Source organism: Lates calcarifer, linkage group LG1 (assembly GCF_001640805.2).
Source record: "Lates calcarifer isolate ASB-BC8 linkage group LG1, TLL_Latcal_v3, whole genome shotgun sequence".
In the NCBI taxonomy this organism is placed as follows: Eukaryota; Metazoa; Chordata; class Actinopteri; family Centropomidae; genus Lates; species Lates calcarifer.
In genome coordinates this window covers 15,548,820-15,572,936 of record NC_066833.1, presented here as the reverse complement: position 1 = coordinate 15,572,936, position 24,117 = coordinate 15,548,820, and the positions used below count along the sequence as shown (strand labels likewise).

The 24,117-nt window shown below is 42.5% G+C and overlaps 1 protein-coding gene across 1 annotated transcript in view; it reads left to right on the top strand.

Annotated features, from left to right (window-relative positions):
• myo16 (myosin XVI) overlaps nucleotides 1–24,117 on the top strand; it is a 72,165-nt gene that overhangs the window by 39,387 nt on the left and 8,661 nt on the right. The window contains 17 exon segments of the mRNA XM_051070776.1: nucleotides 181–252; nucleotides 926–1,067; nucleotides 1,531–1,603; nucleotides 4,476–4,628; nucleotides 5,072–5,272; nucleotides 5,620–5,695; nucleotides 6,719–6,915; nucleotides 8,324–8,404; nucleotides 9,844–10,049; nucleotides 14,906–15,008; nucleotides 15,777–15,873; nucleotides 15,981–16,254; nucleotides 18,133–18,424; nucleotides 18,426–18,516; nucleotides 18,632–19,885; nucleotides 22,211–22,363; nucleotides 22,676–22,761. Coding sequence (XP_050926733.1) covers nucleotides 181–252; nucleotides 926–1,067; nucleotides 1,531–1,603; nucleotides 4,476–4,628; nucleotides 5,072–5,272; nucleotides 5,620–5,695; nucleotides 6,719–6,915; nucleotides 8,324–8,404; nucleotides 9,844–10,049; nucleotides 14,906–15,008; nucleotides 15,777–15,873; nucleotides 15,981–16,254; nucleotides 18,133–18,424; nucleotides 18,426–18,516; nucleotides 18,632–19,885; nucleotides 22,211–22,363; nucleotides 22,676–22,761 — 3,551 coding nt within the window.

Genomic DNA, 24,117 nt, shown 5'->3' with positions numbered 1-24,117 from the left:
GCTCAGCTTGTTGTGCCTCCTGCATGATATCAGTGCTGCATGGAGCTGACTAAGTTCTTGGATCTTATCAGCAGTTCCTCTCTGATGCTCATTTAATGTTTATTGTTCTTATTTTTATGTTTTTCACCATGTCAGTGTGATTTACTCTGTATCTGTCTCTCTTTGTCTTCCTGGTCACAGTTGCTGGAATGTTGCAGGTGTCCTCCAATGACTTAAGCACAGCCCTCACCTCTGACGTTCAATACTTCAAAGGTAGCCCTTCCTATTTCTTGTCTGCTAAGACATGTTAAGGAAAAACGTCAACACTGTTATAAAGAGAGCTTTTAATGAGGTGCAGCAACTTAGGTTTCAGCAAGTAGCATCATTGTGAATGTCAAGCCAATAATACCCCAGGGTATAGGGAATTAGGCATTCCAATTTGGCAAAAAACATGAAACAATCATATTGGGATTTTTTTCTCTGTAAGATCACATAGCTTCAGCAGGAAGAACTAGAGTCTGACCTATAGCAGATTTTTGAGGCTAGTATCTAAAAGTAATAATAAAGTGAAGTTTCACAATCAATATATTGCCCTGTATGTATGTTTTAACATAAACACATAACATAAAAATGTGTCTTAAGGTTCCCCTATTGTGAGAAAGATATGCAAAGAATCAACTTGTCAGTGCTCTCTGGTGGACAAATGATGAAGTGGCAACACTACAACATTTATTTGTAAATCACTTCAAAAATATGTTTGGATGTTTTGTACTGCAAGTTGTCAAGTCAGAATAGATGCAGACAGATATTTGTGATAAGCTAAAATCGACTGTGTTAAGCATAAACACGGTGATCAGTGTGGTCAGAAGACACTCATACTGTCACTTTGCTGTCATCTGAATTGTCAGGGGCCAGAAATTGCATTTTAATGTCCTCTTTGTGTCAGGTGATGTGATCACTCGGTGCCACACAATTGAGATGTCAGAGCAGTGCAGAGACCAGCTCGCCAAAGCCATCTATGGACGCCTCTTCAGCTATCTGGTCAACAATATCAACGACTACCTTCAGGGACACGATGACAGCATTGGGTATAGCTCTGAGAGTGTGTGTGTGTGTGTGTGTGTGTGTGTGAACACTGAAATGGAAAATACTAAGCAGTAGCATAGATGTGGAGGACACACCCAACGCAAAAAAAAACTTAAACACACACACACACACACGCACACACTTCCAAGGTCAAGGCCATAAGATCCTTGGAGCTGTTAATGTTGGGAAGTGTTATCACAATTATATAACCCACGCTGCATCTTCTGGAATGTGTTTGTGCTTTGCCTTATTTACACACCAACCACAGAGTATAATAAATTTGTCAACCACACTGCTCATGGTACATCCCCTTCAGATGTGTTATTGCACACACATATACACTGCTCACAAGCATGATAATTCTTGTCAGAATGACGCAGGCAAGCAGACAAGTTCTCATGTTGATTCTGAAATAAAAGTGATGTTATATAATAAATATGCTGTTTATCAATCTTTCTCTTCCAGTGATCCTGCCCTGGAAATTGGGATCTTGGACATATTTGGGTTTGAAGAATTTCAGAGGAGTGGATTTGAGCAGGTGGGACTGTGCTAACATTTTTTAAGACTTCAGTCAACACCCTAAAAAAAGAAAAAAAAAACAAAAACCAAATTGGTGTTGTGTTCGTGGCCTCGTCAAGCTAAATGATTTCTTCTACTTAAGTCAAATGCAGTAATGACATTACTTGAGTAACATGATTGGCTGAGCTAAAAAAAAAAAGTCTCTGATAATATGTGTCACTGTCATTTCAAACAGATCTTAATCAAATTGTTGAAATATTTGGGCCTGTTATCTATTTTAGCTCCCAAACATTTTCGTCTGTAATTGTAATGAATGAGGTGAGGTCTGTGGCTGACTGTGGCGGGATTTCCAGCTGTCCTCAGATGAACTGACAACTGATATAATGACTGCCGGTGTGCAAGATGTTAGCGTAACACACAGCTTCAAACCTGTGTGCGTGTGTGAGTGTATATGCGGATTAGGGATGAGAATTTTGTTTTGACAGTATGATTCAGTTTTGGTGCTTAGGATCACAATAGAAATCCTTACTGATTATTAATTCAAAATTAAATCTCAGGTCCAATTAAATTTCTCCCCACTACATTTGTCTTGGGGCTGTATTGTTCATATTAGTGAATAAAACTGTCAGTAACAATGACATGATTTCACAAAATTTTCTTTGTTGTTGTACACTAAGTTTGAGCAAGATCAATTAGTTTCACCTGCTTATACCTCTGTTTGATATTCAGCAGTGTAACAAAAACACAAGCAATTCCATCCTGTGTGCTCATTGCACAACAGTGACAACCTGAAACTAGCACACCAGTTTCTTCTTGGAGAGATTATTAAACCCTGCATTCAACAAAGATCAGACTAGTTAATGTAGTTTGTCTATCATACAACACCTACATACAACTATACTATGCACTAAATTAATGTATTAAGCGAGGAAAAGCAATAACATTTTTAAATGTACAGAAGTTTTGGAAATTTGGAAATTAAATTTGATTCATATTAGATATAAATCTCAGTTTCTTTTGTCTTATTTTTTTGTCAGTTGCCTTTCTCCCACTCCATTGCATGTTGTCAGTGTGTCAATGTGTGTAATGATTACATTGCATAGTGTACTGAGTACATGTGCAGCTCCATGCAGCTCACCTGCTATGGGCTGTAAATCTGCCATGGGCTCATCAAGCATGCACTGTTAATAGACTACTCCATTGTAAGACCAGTAGGGATCAGGCAGACAAGTCTGTATATCACTGTGTGTGCGTGCGTATGTGTGTGGTGTCTTGGGGTGTAATTCATCGTGCTCAAGAGGCTAAGTGCTTATTCCCGCTACCCAGAGCTTATGTTCCCTCCCTTTGGAGCCACCAGCCATGTCTCAGCTTTTATTAAGGCCACTGTGTGTTTTTCTTGACTTCTGGATTTTGTGCATGTGTCTGTGACTATGATGTTTGTGTGTGTGTGTGTGTGTGTGTGTGCGTGCACGTGCGTGCGTGGTGTGGTGTGTGTGTGGCTGTAAGACGTTGGTAGCCATACTCGACCTCTGGATGTTCTCTAATCCAAGCAGAAGTCAGGGGATTGCATAACCTTTTTTACTCAGGTCACCGAAAGAGAGCAAACAACAAAATGAGCAAAAAAAAGGAGAGATAAACTACTTCTGGTATGTGTTGGCAGTGCCCGCCTCTTTCCTCAATACATCTTCTCCATTGTTGCTGCTGAGCTGCCTATTAATATAGGCCTGCTCAAACACACACACACACACACTCATTAACCACCACCCACAGAGAAGAGGAGGGGAGGAGCAAGTTCTGGATAAACAAACATGATGATCTCTTACAGTAGATGTGGTACATCAGTGACAAACAAGTCCTGACATGTTTGTACACACATGTATCCACACACATGCAGACACATACGCTGCACAATCAGGGTCATTAGTGCTTGTTAATTAGAGCTGTGTTTGTCGGGGTGTGTTGTACCTGCTCAGCACTTTGCTAATGAGCTAACTCAATCAACCACCTGCTGAGACTGAGCCTTTAATGGACTAGACTAGCCTGAAGACAAAGAATAGACAGACATAGATGAAAGAAAAACAAGACTACAGCTGTCTGCAGCACAGAACAACATGCCTGTAAATCAGCAATTTTCAATCAAGCAAGCTCTGAGACACAATGAAAATGTAGAATTATATGGAAACTATGTTTCTGTATGATTTTAACACTTTGATCAAATGGACATTGAGTCTTTTCAGTGACTGGACAAATCCTTTGAACATTACCTCAAAGCTAACAGCAGCACAGCACCAAATACAACATCAGTATTTTCATTTTCCACTTGATTTTTGAGTAAATCATTATCACCTAATGTACAAGTTTGTGTTTTTATCACATGGATAGTATGCCTTGCTCAAACTAGCATCTTTTTTCATGTTGGATGTGAACATGAAGTTAGAGTACAAAGGACAGATGCATGAAATTCTGAGTTGAAAAGAGGGACACCTAACTAAAGTAAGTGTGACAAGCTTGCACACTCGCCAGACCAATCAACGTGATTGGCTCCTCCCTGTGCTGTGATTGGTCCACTGCTGGGTTAGGAGGAGTTCATGTGTCTCAGCTGTAACACTTTGACTATATTATTGTAGGATAGCAGAAAGGCCCTTCAGAGTGAACAGTTCTCATAATTTCAGGGTCAGGTGTCTTGTATGAGTTGTTTTGGCAGTTCATGTATGCCCCATTGACTTCCCTGTTGGTGCCACAGCAGGCTATGTTTGAGATTGTATTCATGGATTTGTTTGCTTTAAAAACAAACATTCAGCATTGTGTCTCAGAGGAACTTCATCATGTGCATTGAAGTGTGTTTTTACAGGTTGATGTGTGTCTTAAAGTGTGTGGTGTGTGTGTTCCAGCTGTGCGTGAACATGACCAATGAGCGGCTGAGGCAGTACATCTCTGAGGTACTATTCCAGCAAGAGCAGGCTGAGTGTCTGCAGGAGGGCATTGCCATGGAGACCCAACGCTCCCCTGGCAACCAGCCAGCCGTTCTGGATTTCTTTCTTCAGGTACTGTAGGTTTCTGGTTTAGACCAGTCCAGTTCAGTTTGGTCTTTCATGATGTAATTCAACATTGTAAGTCCACCCAGAACTTTGTCAAAAGCTTACAAATCACATGACTAAATGAAATTCAGCAGTTTTATCACTTTTTTTAAACTTAGGAATGGTTTTAACAAGTTGCTTTTGCCCTTTTTTTTTCATTGAAATTCCATTTGACAGTCAGACAGCCAGTTAGTCCCCTTTACCCACACCCATCTCATTTTTTCTGTCTATATTCAATAATTGCAAAAATGGCCAAAAAAATTAAACACAAAAATATATAAAATATATGATTGAAGTTATTTGATATCAGAGGCACAACCCCTCAGGGGGTCAATTAAAGTGCCACAAGGACACTGTCTGAGCATGACTGACATAAATAACATATGAATGTTTGTTTGTTCCTCCTGCAGAGGCCTCAGGGACTGCTGTGTGTGTTAGATGAGGAGAGCCAGAGCCTGCGGCCAGTAGAGCAAGCCATGTACAAGAGGCTGTCAGCCCAGCTGGACTCCAGTCCAACTCACGGCCTCTCTCTCACTACCAAGGATGGAAATGGAAACCCCCCACCCAAAGACCAGGGCCCAGCTTTCACTGTCAACCATTATGCTGGACAGGTCTGTCTGTATATATAGATACGCACACATGCTAACTGTCTGTGATTGTTCTTGATTGTTGATTGTGTGATTGTTCTTCACATTGCAAATGCAACACTCGTCACGACAGTAAGAAATGGAAAGAGATTCTGTTTATGCATTTGTGAAATTTAGAAAAAACACTGCTACTGTCAGGTGAGAACTAGAAAATGATGTAGAGGTTTTCCAGTTTTCTCCAGTTGGTGCTTTTACAAAGATTCAAGTCAATGTAAATTAGAGTATTGTTAGTATTTTATGTTGCATGTAAGAGTAAATTTATTGAATGAGGATTCAAGTGAATGTCCATCAATTATTTGTTTTTCCAATAGATTTCATATGACCTCACGGGATCGCTCACAAGAAACAAAGACTTCCTTCCTCAGAATCTCTCGTTTACGATGAAGTGTAAGTACCCAATCAATAACACACATTTAAGCACATTGTGGCATTAGAGCACACTTGATCACAAAGATGTACTCTTGTCCAAACTAACAACACACAAAACCATTCTTTGTCCTAGTGCGGTTGTGTTTGTATGTGTGCGTTTCATCCCACTGTGCAGCAGACAGTGCCGTCTGTGTGTATATTGTCTATAGAAGGTGCCAGATGTGGGTTGTTGTGGTTAGCATGACACAGGCAGTCGTTGTGTGGCTGCCAGGCTAACCCTGTGTCCAGCAGCCTAATTGCTACAATTTCCATGATGACGCTAATCTTCTCAAAGCTAGCCCTTCAGTCACGCTTGGGTGTTATCCCTGCGTCCGACTGAGGAGATGCCTTGCTGACGTTCTACATACACTGACACACAAACAATTATTTTTCTCTGTATCGATGTCATTCCCTCCTTAAGCTTTAAGGCTAATAGGTTCAAAGAGATCTATGTAAGTCAGTATTCAGGTAGTGATGATGGTTGCTTTAATTGAAAAGACAGTTACCCTTGGGGCTGTGCGTAATTAAGTCCTTAAATTAGTGTGATTTATATTTGTTTTTTCTTGGCTTAGTACACATACCTGTCATCATCTCTTCTTCTTCTTCTTCTTCTTCTCCTCTCTCCCTCTCCCTCTCTGTTTCTCAGTCTTTCAGGAGAGAGTCACACACCCACATTCACACACATGTTGTTTGGCTTTGTGAATGAGCTCATTGTTGTTGTAGACCGCTCCACGTGTTGTCGAGTGGCATAGTCCACCCCCTCTTGTTGCCTAACTGATTGTTTACATGCCTAACTTTATGCATCCTCCCCACTCTCACTCCTCCTCTGATTCTTCTTCCCTTGTTTACATCCTCCTCACTGTTCTTCCCTCCTTCTTTCTTTCTATCTCTTCATCTTACCTCTCCTTATTCTCTTCCACCCCCTTATTTCCACCAATGCTGTTGCTTCTTTTCACTCTTATTTTCCTCCCTCTCTGTGTGTTTGTGCTTTGTGCCCGGCAGCTAGTGAGAGTGTGTTACTGCAGCAGCTCTTCCAGTCCAAGCTGACTCAGACTGGTTCACTGGTGCCAGCAGCTCAGGGCCGCATAGGGCTGAGGGGGCCTAAAGCTGCCTTGTTGTTCCACAGGATGCCATCAGCCTCTCTTTTCACTGCCAACTCTGTCCCCCAACAGCAACGGCGGTACAATGACCTTACCAAGGTACAGTACACTGTTCACAGTGTAGTGAGTCCAGTGCTACAGGGTTTTGCTGCTCTGTGCCTGTAGCTTCCTCTGACTGCAACACATACTTCAAAACTTCTTTCCATTATATATATTTTATATAATTTTCCCAGTGTATTTGAATCATACATTTGCTCAAAAATACATTGATCACACTGCCATTTGAAACTAGATAAAATATAAGAACAGGAATTGATGACTTCAAGGAACACAGTGAGTCAGGAAGTGACACAATCAGTTGGAAGCTTTTTCTTCTGACTGGCAACGGACTGCTGTGCCGATCAATGGAAAAACAGGGATAGTATTTTTGGAAAAAAACAACAGTCTAATTTAAGATACTTCCCACCACTGTGCTATATATAAACCTCTGGGAATTGGATTTGTTTGTACGGCCCTGCAAAGAGATAGAAAATCCACAAGCATGCATACACATGCACACAGTCAGGACATGACTGTGATTAAACACTTTTCTCATGATATACAATCACAAAAACACAAGTCACACACCTGATAATTGTAGTCTTTACATATCAAGTCTGCTTATTGAGGCTGTCTTCTCCACCTTGGTTTGTCTCCATTTTATCTGCTTTAATGTTTTGGAAAGCGCATTGTAGAGGGGCACATGTGTGACTGAAAAGGCTTGCTGGTTGTGTAACTTCTGTGGGGGTCGTGCCTGCTGTCTCTGTGGCTCATTAGCCATCTAGAGCAAAGACTTACATAAGACCCCATCCACCTTTCCAATCTGTCCCAGAAACCTTATACGGTAACATTAAGTAATATTGCAGTACTACACCAGCTGTGAGACTGTAAATAAGACAGTGTCAGACAAGTCAGTTTTATTTATATAGCCCAATATCACAAATTTGCTATAGTGGGGTTTTGTGATCTTTGCAGCATGGCATGCAAAACAGACAGACATGGACATGCAATAAATGTTGTGTGTAAAGAATAGAGCAACATAGTACATTTACAATAAGGATATTCAGGATGACAACATTGTAGGCAGACTGTAAACATATATGAAGGACATGATCCAGGAGGACCTCCGCATAACCCCCTCTCCATCGTGGATAAGACAATAAAAGCCATAGTCATGTTGGGCTTCTCATCTTTGTAAAGCACTGTGGTCAACATTTGTTGTTTTTAAATTTGCTCTGTAAATAAAATGACTAAAGTTTGTGAAACATCATAATTGACTGACAGAGAAGTGATTCATAGGGACTGTTTTGTGTGATTGCAAACATCCTATAGAGCATCAAAGTCACACAGCTTAATTTCACGATAGGTGATTATGTTGTACATATGTTCCATATTCTTCAGATGCTGCTTAAAGTAAGGTGCACAGCTATCTATTTTTTTTCTCCCTATTGTCTGTTTCTGTTGTCAGATCTTGAAGAAGAAAGGCTCAAGCTCCTTCCTCCAGCGACTGGAGCGGTGTGGGCCCATCACAGTGGCTGTCCAGCTGAGGGTAAGAACCATCTCAGTCTGCACAGGATTTTCTCTCATGCTAGTTTCCTCCCACAGTGCGTACTCCTTCTGGTCCTGTACTAAATAAGTATTTAACAAACATACTCTGTAAAGTAAAAAATGTTTAGAATAGCTACAGCTTAAATTGAACAATTTGTCTGGACTTTTCTTTTTTATACTTACTTGATTACTTCCTGGTAAGAGCAACAGATTCCAGCAGTTCTTTGTCTAAGCATCTGCTAACTGGTAATGTGCCACATGCACAATAGCCAACAACTGTTTCCGGAAAGTATATAAAAACATTTAATTTATTTTTTGATTACAATCAGACAAAACCACTCTGTTCACTTTACTCTTGGCTTTATTTTTCCTTTCTGTTTCCTGCATAGAGTACCTGCCAGCATCTGGATTAGATCTTAAATTGCTGCAGGAATTTTTTGATGAAACTGCAGTTGATGCATCCTCGCACACCCACCCCCTGGTGGTAGTCCTTATACACTGAACATTATTATTACACAAAACACAACCTTTTTAACAATGCAGCCCCAAGACCTATTCAGAATAGGATACTGTGATTTCATAACTATATAAAGCAACAATAAGAGAACAGTTCAGTGTCTGCTGATGACGCCAAGAGGCTGAAATGTGCTCAGAGAATCAGCACCTTTGGTTTGAATGAAGCCAGTGTGTTGCACAATCAGAGTTGTGGGCTTGTGGTCGACAAGTCCCTCAGGGAATGGCAGGGAAGGGGAGAGTGGGCAGAAAAACGATTCTGTACCAAGCCAAACATGAAGCCCTCCACATGAATGAATGAACAATGAACAACAGCCACTGTGTGCATGCACACGCATTTGTGTGTGCATGCGCATGTTTGGAGGGAATGTAAATGCTGGTAGTGACGCTCAAAGACGAAGGGTGAGGTGTTGAGCATTGTACCTAAGGATATGCAGTGCCTAGACTGACGTCAGTTTGAGGAGAGGCAGAAAAACAGATGTTAAGTGTTTACTTGTATGTGGATGTTGGGGTGTACGTGTGCGTCTGTGTGACCTTGGATGCAGCATCTGTGATTTCAGGGCTTGAAGAAAAGCTCCCTCACACATACCCAGAGAAATGGCAAAGAGCTCTTTGTGTTTTTTTTCCTCCAGAGGAGAAACACACCCCCAAAAATCAGACCACTTTGTCACAAACACTTTGTGATCTCACTCCAGTTACTGTGGCTCACACATCAACTTATGACATCAAAAGAAAAAGCCAGAGAGCCTTCCCTGTCCCTCTGTAGTGCTTACTGTAGAAGAGCTGCCACAGTGCTCTTCGCACCCAAACTCTAATATTGTTAATCCGATCATGTTACTCATTCTGGTATTCATATCTGTTATTCTAATTGTAATTACCAGTGAATGCCTTCAACTGTATCCTCTCTTCTTTTCCCTTCTTTCCCAGAACTCATTGTCAGAGCTGATCAGTAAACTGCAGACTTGCACTCCCCATTTTGTGGAGTGTGTGCGCCCCAACGCCAGCGGTCAGCCAGACAGTTTTGACAGCTTTCATGTGTCTACCCAGCTGCAGTATATTGGGGTGCTTGAGATGGTGCGCATGATTCGTTATGGATACCCTGTCCGCCTGTCCTTCCCAGGCTTCCTCAGCAGGTCAGTGCCAGAGCATGTCGCATAATTAAGAGTGCTGCAACTGTCATCAGTCATCCTCTTCTTGTTTTTCAGCGTCTTACAGGTGATGGGATGCTCTGCCTCCTCTCTTTGTCTGTCTCACTGATCTCAGTTCTCCAGACACATTTCACTCCCAGCAGGTCACTGTGATCTCTGTTAGTGTATGTATGACAGGGTGAGCTGGCCAAAGTACACTGAAAGCTTGACAGCATATTTCGTCTCTACATCTGCAAGTGAATGCAAGGGCATATACTATACAGGATAACACACTCACATGCAGGCTGAAGCATTAGCATTGGCAAGTCATAGCAACCTTCATTTATGGAAGTACAATTTAACCTTGAATGGCATTTTTAGAGAATTATGAAGTCCATTGCAGCTGATGAATGGCACTATCACATTACCCATGTCAGCCTGACACACATTAACCAGTCAGTTGTGTGTAAGGTCACTATGTCCCACACGTAAGTGTTAGTCATTATGACCACCTCTTTCCTCTCTCCTCTTTCTTAGCTCTTACACTATGTTCCTGGCTTTCCATGTCCCCCTAGTTAATTCACTCCTTCACTCTACATCACCAGTTAATTTTGTTTGTCACTTGTTTTTTCCCTTTTTGTTATTGAGAGGCAGATAGAATGATGTGTCTCTGTCACACCAGCTCTTCTCCATTTTTCTGTTCACAGTTTGTCGTCCGGTTCTTCAGATTCTGAGAACCAGTGGAATACTGAGAGGATTTAGCTCTAAATCTGTCTTTTCCTCTTACTCTCCCATCCTCAGTCTGTCTCTCAGCCTCTCTCTCTCTTTTTGAGGATAAAGGGATTAACACAAACATTCTTGCCAGATAGTAAGAGGACAGAGCTGGTCATGTGACCCACCCCCCAAAAAAGTTTCCACTACTCTGCTGTAAACATCCTCTCAACATCTCTCTCTCTCTCTCTCTCTCTCTCTCTCTCTCTCTCTCTCTCTCTCTCTCTCTCTCTCTCTCTCTGTCACTGTCACTGTCACTCACTCACTCACTCACTCACTCACTCACTCACACACACAAATGCACACACAAATTGAATTCCTAGTGGACTGGCAAATAATACTTAACCAGCAAAGGGATTCATAATAAAGAAAAGAAGAAGCTGCTACTTAGTCTCTGTAATTTATTGTAGATGCAATCTGTGCATTCTTTTTTTTCCTTTTTTTCTTTTTTTACTTTTGTCAAACGAAAATGAAAGAGACAGTCATGCAATAAATTTTCATGAGGGAAAATTCTGAACAGGGAATTGAATCGGGAGAAGAAGGCTATATCAAATGGTGAATCTAATTAAAACTGTAAAATTGTTGAGCCAATATTCTCTCTGTTACTGAGAGATTCCTGTGGGTTTTGTGAACACTGTTAAACCATTGTATGTGTGTCTGAGAATGTGTATGTGTGAGTAGGGGAGTCTGTGAATGACTGTCATACATTTATATTTAGGCAGCCATGTGTTGTGTTATAATCTCTGTGTTAGAAATGGGTGTGACCAGCAGATAAAAAAGGGAAACTTAATTGTTGTTTGGATGGACATAAACTGGAGCATGTGAGGTCAGTAGTGTTTGTTTACAGGCTGGTTTCTAGGATTTCTTTTGAACATAGTTAATTTTGAGTTATTTTTTTATGCAATGCATGGATGGCACTTATTGTCTGTGCAACAGCAGAACAACAGGACAGCTCCAACATCCACAGCTTACATATCCACCTCAAGGATAAATGGTTGAGAAGGTTTCAGATGAGTTGAAACCCAAGCAAAAGGGAGGCATCACTTCTGTGGTTCTTAAAAGCTGTTTTTGACACAATCAACATGTAACACAGGTCTCTGACTGGAATTGAACCATGGACCTTGCAGATATGTGACATGCACCTTTACTTGCAGAGGTTGATTTGAATAAAAATGGTAGCACTCCAGAGGTTTTCAAATCTAAAGCCAACACAGGATGACTGAGCAGTTCATTTATATTACGTAGAGGATAATGTTCAGTGTATGGGTGGAGAGAACCAAATTTTTAACCAAAAAAACCTGCTCCAGCTGGTGACGTGGGTGGATGCATAAACCCCACCATGAGTGCCTCTTTGATGTCTTCCTCCGTGGCAGCTGTGTCTGGAGTGGAGAGGGAGCAGAGATGACAAAGAGGTGGACAAACAGGCAGTGTGATAGTTAGGATGTTTTCTCACTTATTGCAGAAACACTTTCTGCGGGTTGGAACTAGAAGATCCTAAATCACCCTTTTGACTTGCAGAGGCAGGATTGGTGATCTGGTAGTTGACTGGTAGGGCATCTATGAGAATTTGAGATTGTATTAACAGTATATACAGTATAGCAATGTGAACAGATGATAATAATGGTCTAATGGATCAAGGCAAACTACTGGCTACTGGCTATTGTAATCTAATTACATAATTGTGTACCACTTAAGGAAGAAATCAAGTTACTGTTATGCTTAAATTAGTAGTGTGTAACTGCCCAGCACTGGTTTGTGTGCATTGCGTATGTGTGTTTGTTATGGCACATGTTCATACAAATGGAACTTTTGTGTGTGCTTTTGTATGACGTGTGTCCCTGTTCTGCTGTTTATACATTAAGGCCATGCTTAATTTAAGTGGCTCCCACTCACAAAGACACCAGTCAGCTCAGCCCAACTGCCATTCATATCTTTCTCTCTCCTTCACTGCTCTCAACACAGACAAGACCAATGAATGAACACAGCCTGGCTAAAGGAAGGAGAGAGCTGCTGCAGAGTGGGGGTGGACTGCACCGCTGCCTTCACAGAGCTCTTTCTCACTCAATTTCTCATTCTTTCCTCATGTGTTCTCTCCTCTGAACTGCCATTTTCTTTTTTCCTTTCATCTTTTTCTATTTTTTCTTCCCGCTCCCAGCATTTTCTTTTTCCTTCCTTTTAGTGTTTCCATTTAAGTCTTTTTCTTTCCTTTTTCCATGTGCACATACACTACCTCAATTTTTTTCTGTTTCTTAACCCTTTTTCTCTTTCCATTTGTCACTCTTTCAAAACAAGCCCTGGCCCTTGACTAATCAAAATGACAGGCCAATAAATCAGCCATTAATCTTGAGGTTGCTATATTCTCCTGAACACAAACACACCGTTAAATGCACAAAAATACACACTTGCACGCTGAAACCATGCAGGCCACTTCACTAAGTCATAGTAGCTGCCTGAGGTGAATTACATTAGTGTCCTGGTAACCAGTGGAGTGATTTATGAGGAGATCTATTTTACTGTTGTTTTTATTTGTCTTTTATGATACACCATGTGTTTTGTGGCCGGGTTTATTCTCTGCCAGTGTGTAAGGTCAAAGACTACCACTTGAACCTTGTTTCTTTAAATTTCAGCCCTCCATGCGTGTTGCTTTCCTCATTTTTACATTCATTGTTGGAAAGTGAATGAGAAAGCGGCATCAGTATTCATAGAACATGTCACACGTGTAAGCATATAGGTAATATATCCTAAATGGCTAGTTCCAAGTGGGTCCACATCATCACCTTCCACTGATGGATAAACTAACACATTTGTAGGCTATTAAGTTGCCTACTGAAGAATGTCCATCATTTCAGTCTGATGCCTGGGATGAATACCCATTACTAAACAAGGTCAATAGGCTTTGAAGATGTGGCAGCTAAAAATTTGTCAGATGAATAAGAGCAGCTTTACCGAGGAAGTGAAGTGAGCAGTTTAAATTCTAGTTGCCTTCTACCTGGCCTTTACCATTTTAGTGACGCTCAATAACAGTGGTCACTGATGGCCCTTTAGTCACAGAGAACTCAGTCAGTGCCATGTAGCCCTCCATTTAAACTCTTATCAAAGGCGTTATTTCACTTCTTTGACTCCACATGAAGCCCCCTTGGGTCTTGTAAAAGCAGGGACCATCTATGGTTTTCATATCCTCAGAGGGGAGGTCATGGGTTTACAGAGTTCCTTTGTGTTTTATGGGCCCAGGGGGACTGCATTTGTTGTCTGCAAGACTGGTATTACCATACAGAGAGAGGGTTAGGGAGAGTTCAGACAGACCCCACTCCTGCAAATCAAACATGAATGAACCATATTCATGTGCACTCACTATTACCCACTATTGACAGTACAGGTGGTTTACGCTTTCAGCCTTCTGCCTGTTAGATTTGTGTCATCAAATGTGTGACATCATCAAGTGGCTCTGCCTCACTGATAACAGCAGAGATGAAGCACTGACTGACAAAATGCACTGAGCACTGACATACCGTATTTATGTGTGTGGTTGGTTGACATTCCCATGTCTTATAGAACAATTATGTTTACACTTACAAACTGTGAGGCTGCTGAGTCTTTTTGGAGCAGGGGGAAAGGGCCTCATAAGAGCCCTTTAGAAGTAACTGCTTGTGAAGGGGAGGATGTTTTGTTTTCATTCCAGTCCACATGTTTTTATTTGCTCCAGGCATTCAAATTGGCAGGTTTCCCTATATAAGCCGGCTTCTGTCACCTTTACAGTACTCATTCATTTATGACTACGCATTCAGAATTCACACAATATATAAAAACATCTACAGTTAGGTACATTTAAATATGTGTATCTGTCTATTTTCTATATATCTGTGTTCTATATCAACATGGCTCTCTCAATCCCAGGCACAAACAAACCACTGTCTCCATCCAGCTGACAATACATAGCAACGGTTGCTCAGGGCAACACCAATAGGAACAGATGCTGTTTCGCTGGTCTGCTGTGTGACCCCACTGATCTTTGAACATATTATTTCTGACACTTTTGGATCTTTTGTCTCTGCAGTTCTAATGTTTTTTTTTTATTTATTTGTGTGTCTCAGATATAAAGACCTTGTGGTCCCAACTTTGGGAGACAAGAAAAAATTGTCACCAGTGGAGAGATGTCGCTCAGTTCTACAACAGTCCAAACTCCAGGGATGGCAGGTTTGTGTGTGTCTGTGCTCTGTGCCTCTTTCTGTCTCCATCAATAACAAAAGATTTGCCAAATTGCTTAATCCCTGACCCTCTGTTTGAAAGATCCCATGGAATCTTTGACAATTTGTTCCAGCTGTCCCGCCTCATCATAATTCTTCTCACACACACACATGCACAGACACACACACACACAGAGCAGCATGGATCCCTCCGCCTCTCTCTGTCCTGTCTGCCAGACTGCTGTTGTGTCTGAGCGTGTGACCTTATAGGTCACATCAGCTTCTGCCTCACACACGCATACACACTCCTTAACAATGCCCCACAGACACCTTTTCATCCAGCCTTGCTTTACACACACACACACACACACACACACACACACACACCACACACACACACACACACACACACACACACACACACACCACTTCCACAAGTGACATGTGTTGGAATGAATATTGTCTGTCTGTGGAAGTATGTCACCCCCACAGTTCTGTGTACCTGGTCTAGAGTGACCTCAGTCACCCCCTAAATGCCCCCTGAATTCAGGAAGTGAATGCAGTGTTAACATGCAAACCAACACCCTGCACACACTCCACACCCACTCATTATCATACATCATTGCTACATCACTGCTCTCCCATCTTGCAACTAGTAAGTCACAGACTCACAGGGTCTGCTGGCTACTCCCAGAGGCTGATGATGCAGGCAGTTTAGCGTGTGACAATGCTTTCGTGTATATGTTTGATCAGGTTACTTATTTCGCTGTGTGTGTAGATGGGCAGCAGTAAAGTATTTCTGAGATACTGGCAGGCAGATCAGCTCAACGACCGCTGCTACCAGCTTCATAAAAAGATCATCACCTGTCAGAGAGGTAATCATCTAAATATAACAAACCAACAACCAAGATGTTCTTTTAAGGTGTTCCTCGCTCTCTGACTCCTCGGATGTCTCTATTCTCATCTCCTCACCATGTCTCAGTGGTGCGTGGCTGGCTTGCCAGACAGCGGGTTCATCGCAGGCTATCATTGCAGCAGAAAGAGGAGTGCAGTGTGCAGCGGTTCCTGCAGGGGGCAGAGGATATGGGGCTGCGAACCTATGACCAGTTGGTCATCCAGAATGCATCCGACATCGCCCGGGAGAGCGACCGCCTGCGCTGCCATGGCAACAGTCTTCTAAACACCCTTGGCAACAGCCCACCACTTGGTGAGAGGCCTGAGCCGGTGGGTAAGGAGGAGGATCAGCCTGTTAGGAGGTAAATTAGAAGGCACTCCCACAACTCACACGTCCTTATTTTTCACCATTTGTCATTTGTATTTCTAATGTTATTTTGTCCACATTCATTCGGTGAGAATGTGAGTGTTGTTTGGAAGATAGACTTCTACCATGCTACTGATTACTTCACACTAATGCAGCCATTCACAACTGTAGACCCTCTTCAATAGGGCTTTTATTACTCACAACACTGTAATTCATAATACTAAATTTAATGGCCTTATAGTGACTATAGCATTATTTAGCCTGCAAAATAACAGTCTGCAGCCACTGTTACTCACAGGATTTATGACTGTATGAAGGAATCATTTACCTTGAATCCCTGTGCGCTGTAGGCTTTTAATTTGTAAGTTTCGTGATGAATAGTCAGATAATGAGCTGCGTTATCAGATTGTATTAGTATTGTGTTGCACCTATGGAACCTCTGCCTCACCTCTTTCTAATATAACATATCACACGTGGAGAAAATGGCATAACCCTGGAGGGTTAGAAGGGGTATAAAAAAGAGTAATAAGGAGCCCTTTAGAGGAGGTACCAAATGAACAACCTTCATTTTGAAAAGTCACTTAGCTATTTTTTGAAAAAAATATGGCCTTGTTTCATGTAATACCTGAAATATGACTTATTAATTTCAGCACTAATAAACCTGTAAATCTATACATGTTATATATTTTTAAGCTTCCTGATGGTATGCTGCATAATAACTGCATTTATTATTTTAATGCCATTTTTCTTTCACTGCAGAGGAGGCTGTGTCATTTGTGTTGCCTTTTGCCATTGTTACGTAATAGAGACTTTCATTTCAGGTTGACACTGAGTGGTGACTAATATGCTAATGTATCCAGGCTTTGTGACAAAGTGACAAAATAAATGTGTGTTCGCTTATATTTTGGAGGATTTCTTGTCACATATCTTCAGAAAGACACATACCGGTTTTTCACTTAAAAGCATAATCTTAAACAAATTTCATGCTTTAAATGCTCTGAAATAAAGTTAAATGCAACTGAGCACAGTGGAATTAGTGATTCATTTTAATAAACAATGTCCACGATTGAAACACAAAATTTTTAAAAGTCACCACATTGCAGTGACTGCAACAGCAGTTTTAATACTTTTTGATATATTTTAATAATTACATTGCATGTTACATACAAACATACACACACATGATTTCTGTATCCTCTGTGTGTCTTTGTATATGCAACATCTGCTGCCGGGACAGAAGGCAAGAACGCAGGGGGGCTTCTAACAGGAGGAAGGGTGTCAGTAGGCAGAATGGGAGGGGAGTCATAGTTACTGTATCGTATGGGGGATAAAAAGGCGCATACGCACTAAAACACACTTACATACAAATGCACTCACTTCACGCATTCACCTAAACTCGCCTAATTTCTTGGCAGGTTTTTAAAATACCTTCCGCCACCAACTACACATGTGCTTGGACACCCTCCCCCGCCTGCAATTGTGGAACCAACAGATGGCACAGCCAGATTAACGAAGGAAATTTCAAACTGGATGTTATCAAATTACTGCAAAGAGATTAGATTTAAAGCATAACCTCTTGGGTGTTTAGCATCCAATTGGCCTCCTTAGCTCATATTCGTGGAATGACAGTCGAAGCAGGCATATATTGAGTTTGGGTATACTGGTTATGTAAATGATGTAGTTAACTGAATCAGAAAATTAATTTTATGGGAAGATGCGCCTATGTGGCTAAAGCCTTTATGCCTCCTTTGTGAATCATGAATGAATAAATCAAGCACAAATGATGGAGATAATGCAAATGGTCAAACACAACAAAATTATTATAATTTTCTATATGAACATTAATTCTGTTATTCCTTATACCCATTTGTAGGGTCGTGGAGAAAAGTGGGAAAGTCCATGAGGGCCCTGTCAATGGAGGCGGTCGAGTTATTCGCCACTTTCGGTCCAGCTCAGTACCCATCCCCCTCGCCATGGAGAACATGGTCCATTGCTCTGCCAGTCCACCCATCAAATCAGCCCTGCAGCAGGTAGCTCATACCAATGAAGATGGGGCCAGTGGGGGAGGTCTTTCATCTCCACGGAAGCAACCTCCTCCCAAACCAAAAAGGGACCCCAACACCCGTCTGAGTGCATCTTATGAAGCAGTTAGTGCCGGGTTGAATGATGGCAGCCAAAGAGAGCCCCACTCCAGAGGGCTACTGTTCGCCAGCTGGAAGCCCCCCTAAATCCCAGCTGTCTCCCACAGACCCTGCAGGTATATCACCTCCACTGGTCTTAAGAAGATACAACAGATGGTGTTTTTTGTGCCTCAGCACTGTTGCCTAATTCTTTCTCTCTGTATTTAACTGTTTTATTTATAATGTCCTCAGCCTTGTCCAAGCCCCGTCCCCACAGTGATGACTACACAACCATGAGGAAGGTGCCACCCCCAAAACCTAAGCGCAGTCCCAACACTAAGCTGACAGGCTCATATGAGGAGATCAATGCTGTGGCACCCCACCTCCACCAGCTGCGCCCCGCTGATGTAAAGCTGGCCTTGCTGTCCCGTGCTGGGGGATTTGGAGGGTTTGGTGGTTTGATGCAGAAAGCAGCCTCCATTGACGCTCCACAAGGGGTAGCACTGAGCCTGTACCAGGGTCATGATGAAGAGGATGTGTACATAGAGATGTTAGGCTCCCAGCCACGGGCTCGGAGTCTTCAGGAGCCCCCCGATAGCCCAGAACAGGCTGACTCAGAAGCTGTCTATGAGGAGATGAAGTATTTCCCTTCGGAAGATGGTGGACCTCCTGCCACTGTGGTCACTAAGGCAGCAAAACTGGAGGCTTTAGGCTTGAGCTTGGTAGGATTAGGAACATCTCCTCCTCAGAGCGGGGACAATAAACGGGTTGCAGCAGGGGTGGCTACTGCCATGGACATCACTCACTCACAGAGCACATCCAGCAGTGGAGCTTCCAAAGCTCAGCATGGCAAAGATGGCAGCTGTGACATCCCTGCTCCCTTCCCCAACTTGCTCCCACACCGTCCACCTCTCCTGGTGTTTCCCCCTTCCCCTGTCACCTGCTCTCCGGCTTCAGACGAGTCACCCCTCACCCCTCTAGAGGTAAAGAAGCTGCCAGTATTTGAGACAAACCTGAACTATGCTACTGGCCCAGACAGCCCCCTATCCCCACAGTATGCTCGTCAGAGGGCTGACTCCTCCCCTAGCCTCTCTGTCCTCATGCCAGAGAAAAAGTCTACACCTCCGCTTACCCCTCCACCTCCACCCCCTCCCCCCAACGCCCCCCCTCCTCCCTACAGACCTCCTTCACATTTCCCCTTCCCGCCTGAGGCCAGCTTCCTGGTGCTGACACGAGCAGCATCTGTCACAGGGAGCTCGGACTCCCCCAAAACATCCTCCCAAAGGGCAGGTGGGGAACCACTTGGGAAGCCACCTCCCTATTCCCCAGTGAAGATGTCCCGTCCTGAGCCTCGGAGAGCACACTCATGTTCCTCCTCTCCCCTCCTGTTCAACCCAGCCAATGGTAGACCCCTGACCAGCCCCCTGGATGAACTCAACACTCTTTTCAGCTCTGGACGCAGCCTTCTGAGGAAGTCCACGTCTGGCCGGAAGATGAGAGATGGAGGTCTGTCTGTAATGCTCATACATGCACACGCATACACATCAAGCTGTTGGTGTGTTGGTACACATATATAAGGGATGGGGAGTTAGCCTTTGTTTCACTTTATTTTGTTATATTTTATTTTATATAGTCATTTTATACACAGTGTCTCATTGTGTTTATTTATTTGTGTGTGTGTACTCACATTTGTGAAGGGATTCATGTTTCCATTATGCGTTCTACCTAATGTGATGACCTCATGATCATCACAACCTAGTTTGTGCCAGATAATTTATTTGGCACTAGGTGATTACCTTCTGTACAAAAGGAGTGGTGTAGGGCTTTTACTCTGGGTAAGTAATAACCCCTTGTTTTTGGATGTGGGTCTATAACACACATGCCCTATGTTTGAGTGGTAGGAAAGTGAGATTCACCAACACACATTACATTAATTTGGGTATTGTAGCCAGCCACCCTCTTTGGCCCACTTGAGGCAGTCCATTTGTTACAGTCTCCAGTGCAGTGCCCTTTGGCTGCAGCAGCTGCCTTCTAACATGTTAGCTAATGAGCTAGCTGGTTAGTCCACTTAGAATCACACTGCACTTTAAGTATGATCCAGCAGTGTTGTAATTTAGTGCACTACATGCCAAGCACATACAGACTCTGTGACACTGATGCAAAGGTTGACCTTTGCAAAAGGAGGACAAACATATTTGTCTTAGAGTTAATGAAATGGGTGGGACCTCAGGTCAGAGGTTTCAAACCCACAAGAGATTACTTTGTGTTGTTTTTGTGGAGGTAAAGTTTCCATTGATACTTAGCACTGATAAAGCACTGGCTCACCCAAGAGGGTAAAAACTGTGTTGTCCCACTGTTTTTTTTTTATCTGTGCCTCTGTTTCCTTGAAGTGTATTAGTTGTGGCTGGGTTAATAATACATGAGCAGTAGCATGATGAGGATGGGCATCAAATATTTAACAGCTCACTCATGTTCTGCTGAAGGGAGTGTGACTGCTGCAACAAACAGGACATCCTGGACAATTATCGAGGAGAGAAGTTAGAAACATTGCAAACAAGTGAAAGTATTAGCTGCTGTTGTCAATAATGAGTCATCTGCCCAGAGGCTTGTTGTTGTGGAGTTATGTGATTGGTATAGTTGTATCTTACATCTCTGTAGCAAGTTCAAATGGCAGGTAGCTGAAGCCCTTATAGCAGATTGTATGTGAGCAAGTGCAAATGCTGATGCACATGCGACATCTTGCACTTGACTCATCATCAGCACCTGGACTTGGCAAGAAAAGTGCTGGTGTCATGGAAACGGTGTGTGTGACAGGGGAACCTGGTGCTGGGGTATTTTGAGTGGGAATAGCAAAGCGGTGCGCTTAGATCAGAGTGCAGAGGGATGCCGATGGGCTTAACAGGATGGCCTACTTCCGTTCCCTCTTGGCTGTTAAATGACTGAGTGTGATACCTGACGCTGTGGGAGTGGCCAGGGGTTACAGTTGCTATCCCAGACATCTTTGTGAAGAGCAGCTGTCTTTACCTCCTCCTCCTCCCCTTCCTCATCCACAGGGAATGACAAAACCACAGGAATTCTAAGGGAAGAGGGGCAGGTGGTCTTGGCAGGCTTCAGGAAATCACTGTCACAAGACCTCTCATGCCTCAGCAGCAATGTACAAAATTCACAAAATTGGATAAAAGTCCAGTTATCTCTCATTATAGTCTTCACTGTATAAATCCAAAAACGCACTGTGACTCAACACTTCACAAGCATACAACCCTCACATGGACTCTGTCTCTCTTTACCTGGCTTTTTGTTTGTCCCTCACAAGTGCACATCTACCCAGTTGGAGCTATAGTAGAGTTTGCTAAGTTTATATTTAGGCATCTTGTGACCATGGGGGGAGCAGAAGGCTCACATTCTCAGTGTGGAACAGCAGCTGACGAATTCCCATTCACACTCCCACACACGTGTACCCACAGTCACTTACTCATTCAGTTTGTGAAGTATGAGGAGCAGCAGCAGGGGCAGAGGCAGGTCATGTACAGTCACCTTCCCACTACTCAGATCTGAGTGAATACTTTTTAAAGGGCTAGGATATATGTATAAGAAGGGTTGGGACTAAGTGGAAATGATGCATACATACTAGCTAAGTTATAAAATTGTAATATTTTAGCAGTATTTGAATATTTTGCAGTAACATAAGCAAGAAGCTTCCTCCAGTGTTTTAGAGTTTGTGGTACTTTACTCTGATGACTCTATGCATAATGTAGTCTATTGTCTGATGTTTAATGTGTATGACATGCATTGATGTCTACTGTGTTTTCCCGTGACTATATTCCTTCCCAGGATTCAATTCTAATATCAATCTGCCCGGGAGGGAAGAATGTGGCTCTGCCCCCACCTCACCTTCTCTGCAGCTACAGGACAAGAACGCCAACAACCACTCTCCCCACTCATCAAGCCCCGCCCCCGTAGAGAACGGCAACCAAATCTCCAATGGTAACAGCCATTCATGTATTGTACATTTACAGTCAGAATTCAAATCACATGGTTTTCACAGGCAGAGATGAAAGGCAGGGAATGAAATAATGAAATGACCTATGAAATGTGGAAGGGAGAACACAGGTATCATAAAAGACGCTCGGCTTGTCAAGCACTATTTTTCCTTAACATTTCCCTGAGCTTTTCAGAAGGCTTATACAACCCCCTGCTGTATGCCTGTGTCTGAAAAGTGAGGAGTCCTTCAGCTCTGTACCTGTGTGTGGGAGGACTTTCAGTCTTCATAATGTGCTTTTGTTATTGTGCATTCAGGATCGGTGGAAGATGAGAGTCACAGCAAGTCAAACTCCACCAGCTCCACCTCTCTACACAGACACATGGACAGCCATCATACTCAGGTAAATACACAAAGACAGCCAGTTAAAAGCACAAACCCAGTGATGGTGGCACACATAGATATACTTACATGATATATTGTCACACTTATTATTTCAACTGGACATACAGTCAGATGCTTATACTGCAGTATACTGCTTATACTGCTCATACTTGTGGCAACAGGGATCGTTTCTCTTTGTTGTTACCTACACAGAAACTTCTCTTTAAAATATGTGAATGGCATATACATAAACATACAACCTCACTGACACACACACAATTACAGCACAACCATATCAGCCCTGTATTTTGTTTTGGGTTTGTTGACGTTTTGAGTGGGCCGGAAAGTGGCCCCCTTTGAACAACACGTATCACTCATGACATGCGAGCTTTCTCTGGCTCTGTAGACAGGTGTACGCTTACAGGATTGAATTTAATGTCCTGCATGCACGCACACAAGCTTACGTACACGCACTACCACAGGAAGGTATACTCACACAGACACACACAGCCTCATTATGTGGGATTGATAAAAGCAGAAACATCTTGAACACAAAAACCTTTTGTGAACTGAGACATAACACAAACCTGATTAACACTTGTATCTTAGTGAGCATTAATAATTCAAATATATAAAGATATTGGGTCTTATCAGCTTGATTACACTCATATCATCAATGCAGCATACAAGATGACCACAGGGAGAGTAAGTTACAACTGGGACATAGAAAGTTGTTATAACAATTATGTGCTTTGCCCTCACCTCAGGCAAAAGCAGACACTCAAAAGGATTTGTCTTTTATCCACAAGACCAGAGTCAGATTCTCTTTTGATCGGTTTTGTTTTATTTTAACAATATATGATTAAACTGAAAAAAGATCAACCCTCTCTCTGTCATTAACAGAGAGATTAAACACAGTTTTATAACTAAAGAGCCACATCATTCTGAGGGCACTCTTCATCCTTTTTGTTCTCTTCATTCACTCTGTAAATACTCTCACATAGTTTATGTGTAACTGCATTGTGTAATCCAGGAGGCAACTGTTTCATCCTACACTTAAAAGAAAGTTTCACTGCATGGAATTGATTCAGATTCATAGCAGACTGAGTCAGTCAGTGATTGAGCGTCACAGTCAGTAGTGCATGAAACACAAGAATGAGCAAAGCACGTAGCAGTCCCACTTTGAGAGCAGCTCAGAACACATCATTCATAAGACACTGCCACTAGAGATGTGAAGGCACACTGTGTACCCACTTCACAATCCTCAGGTTGACTAAATGTTATACACTTGCTTCCACAGCTGGGGTGAGCTCACTTAATGCATCTTAATGCATCATTTGAAGCTTGTTTGTATGTTTTATTAAATAAGTCTGAA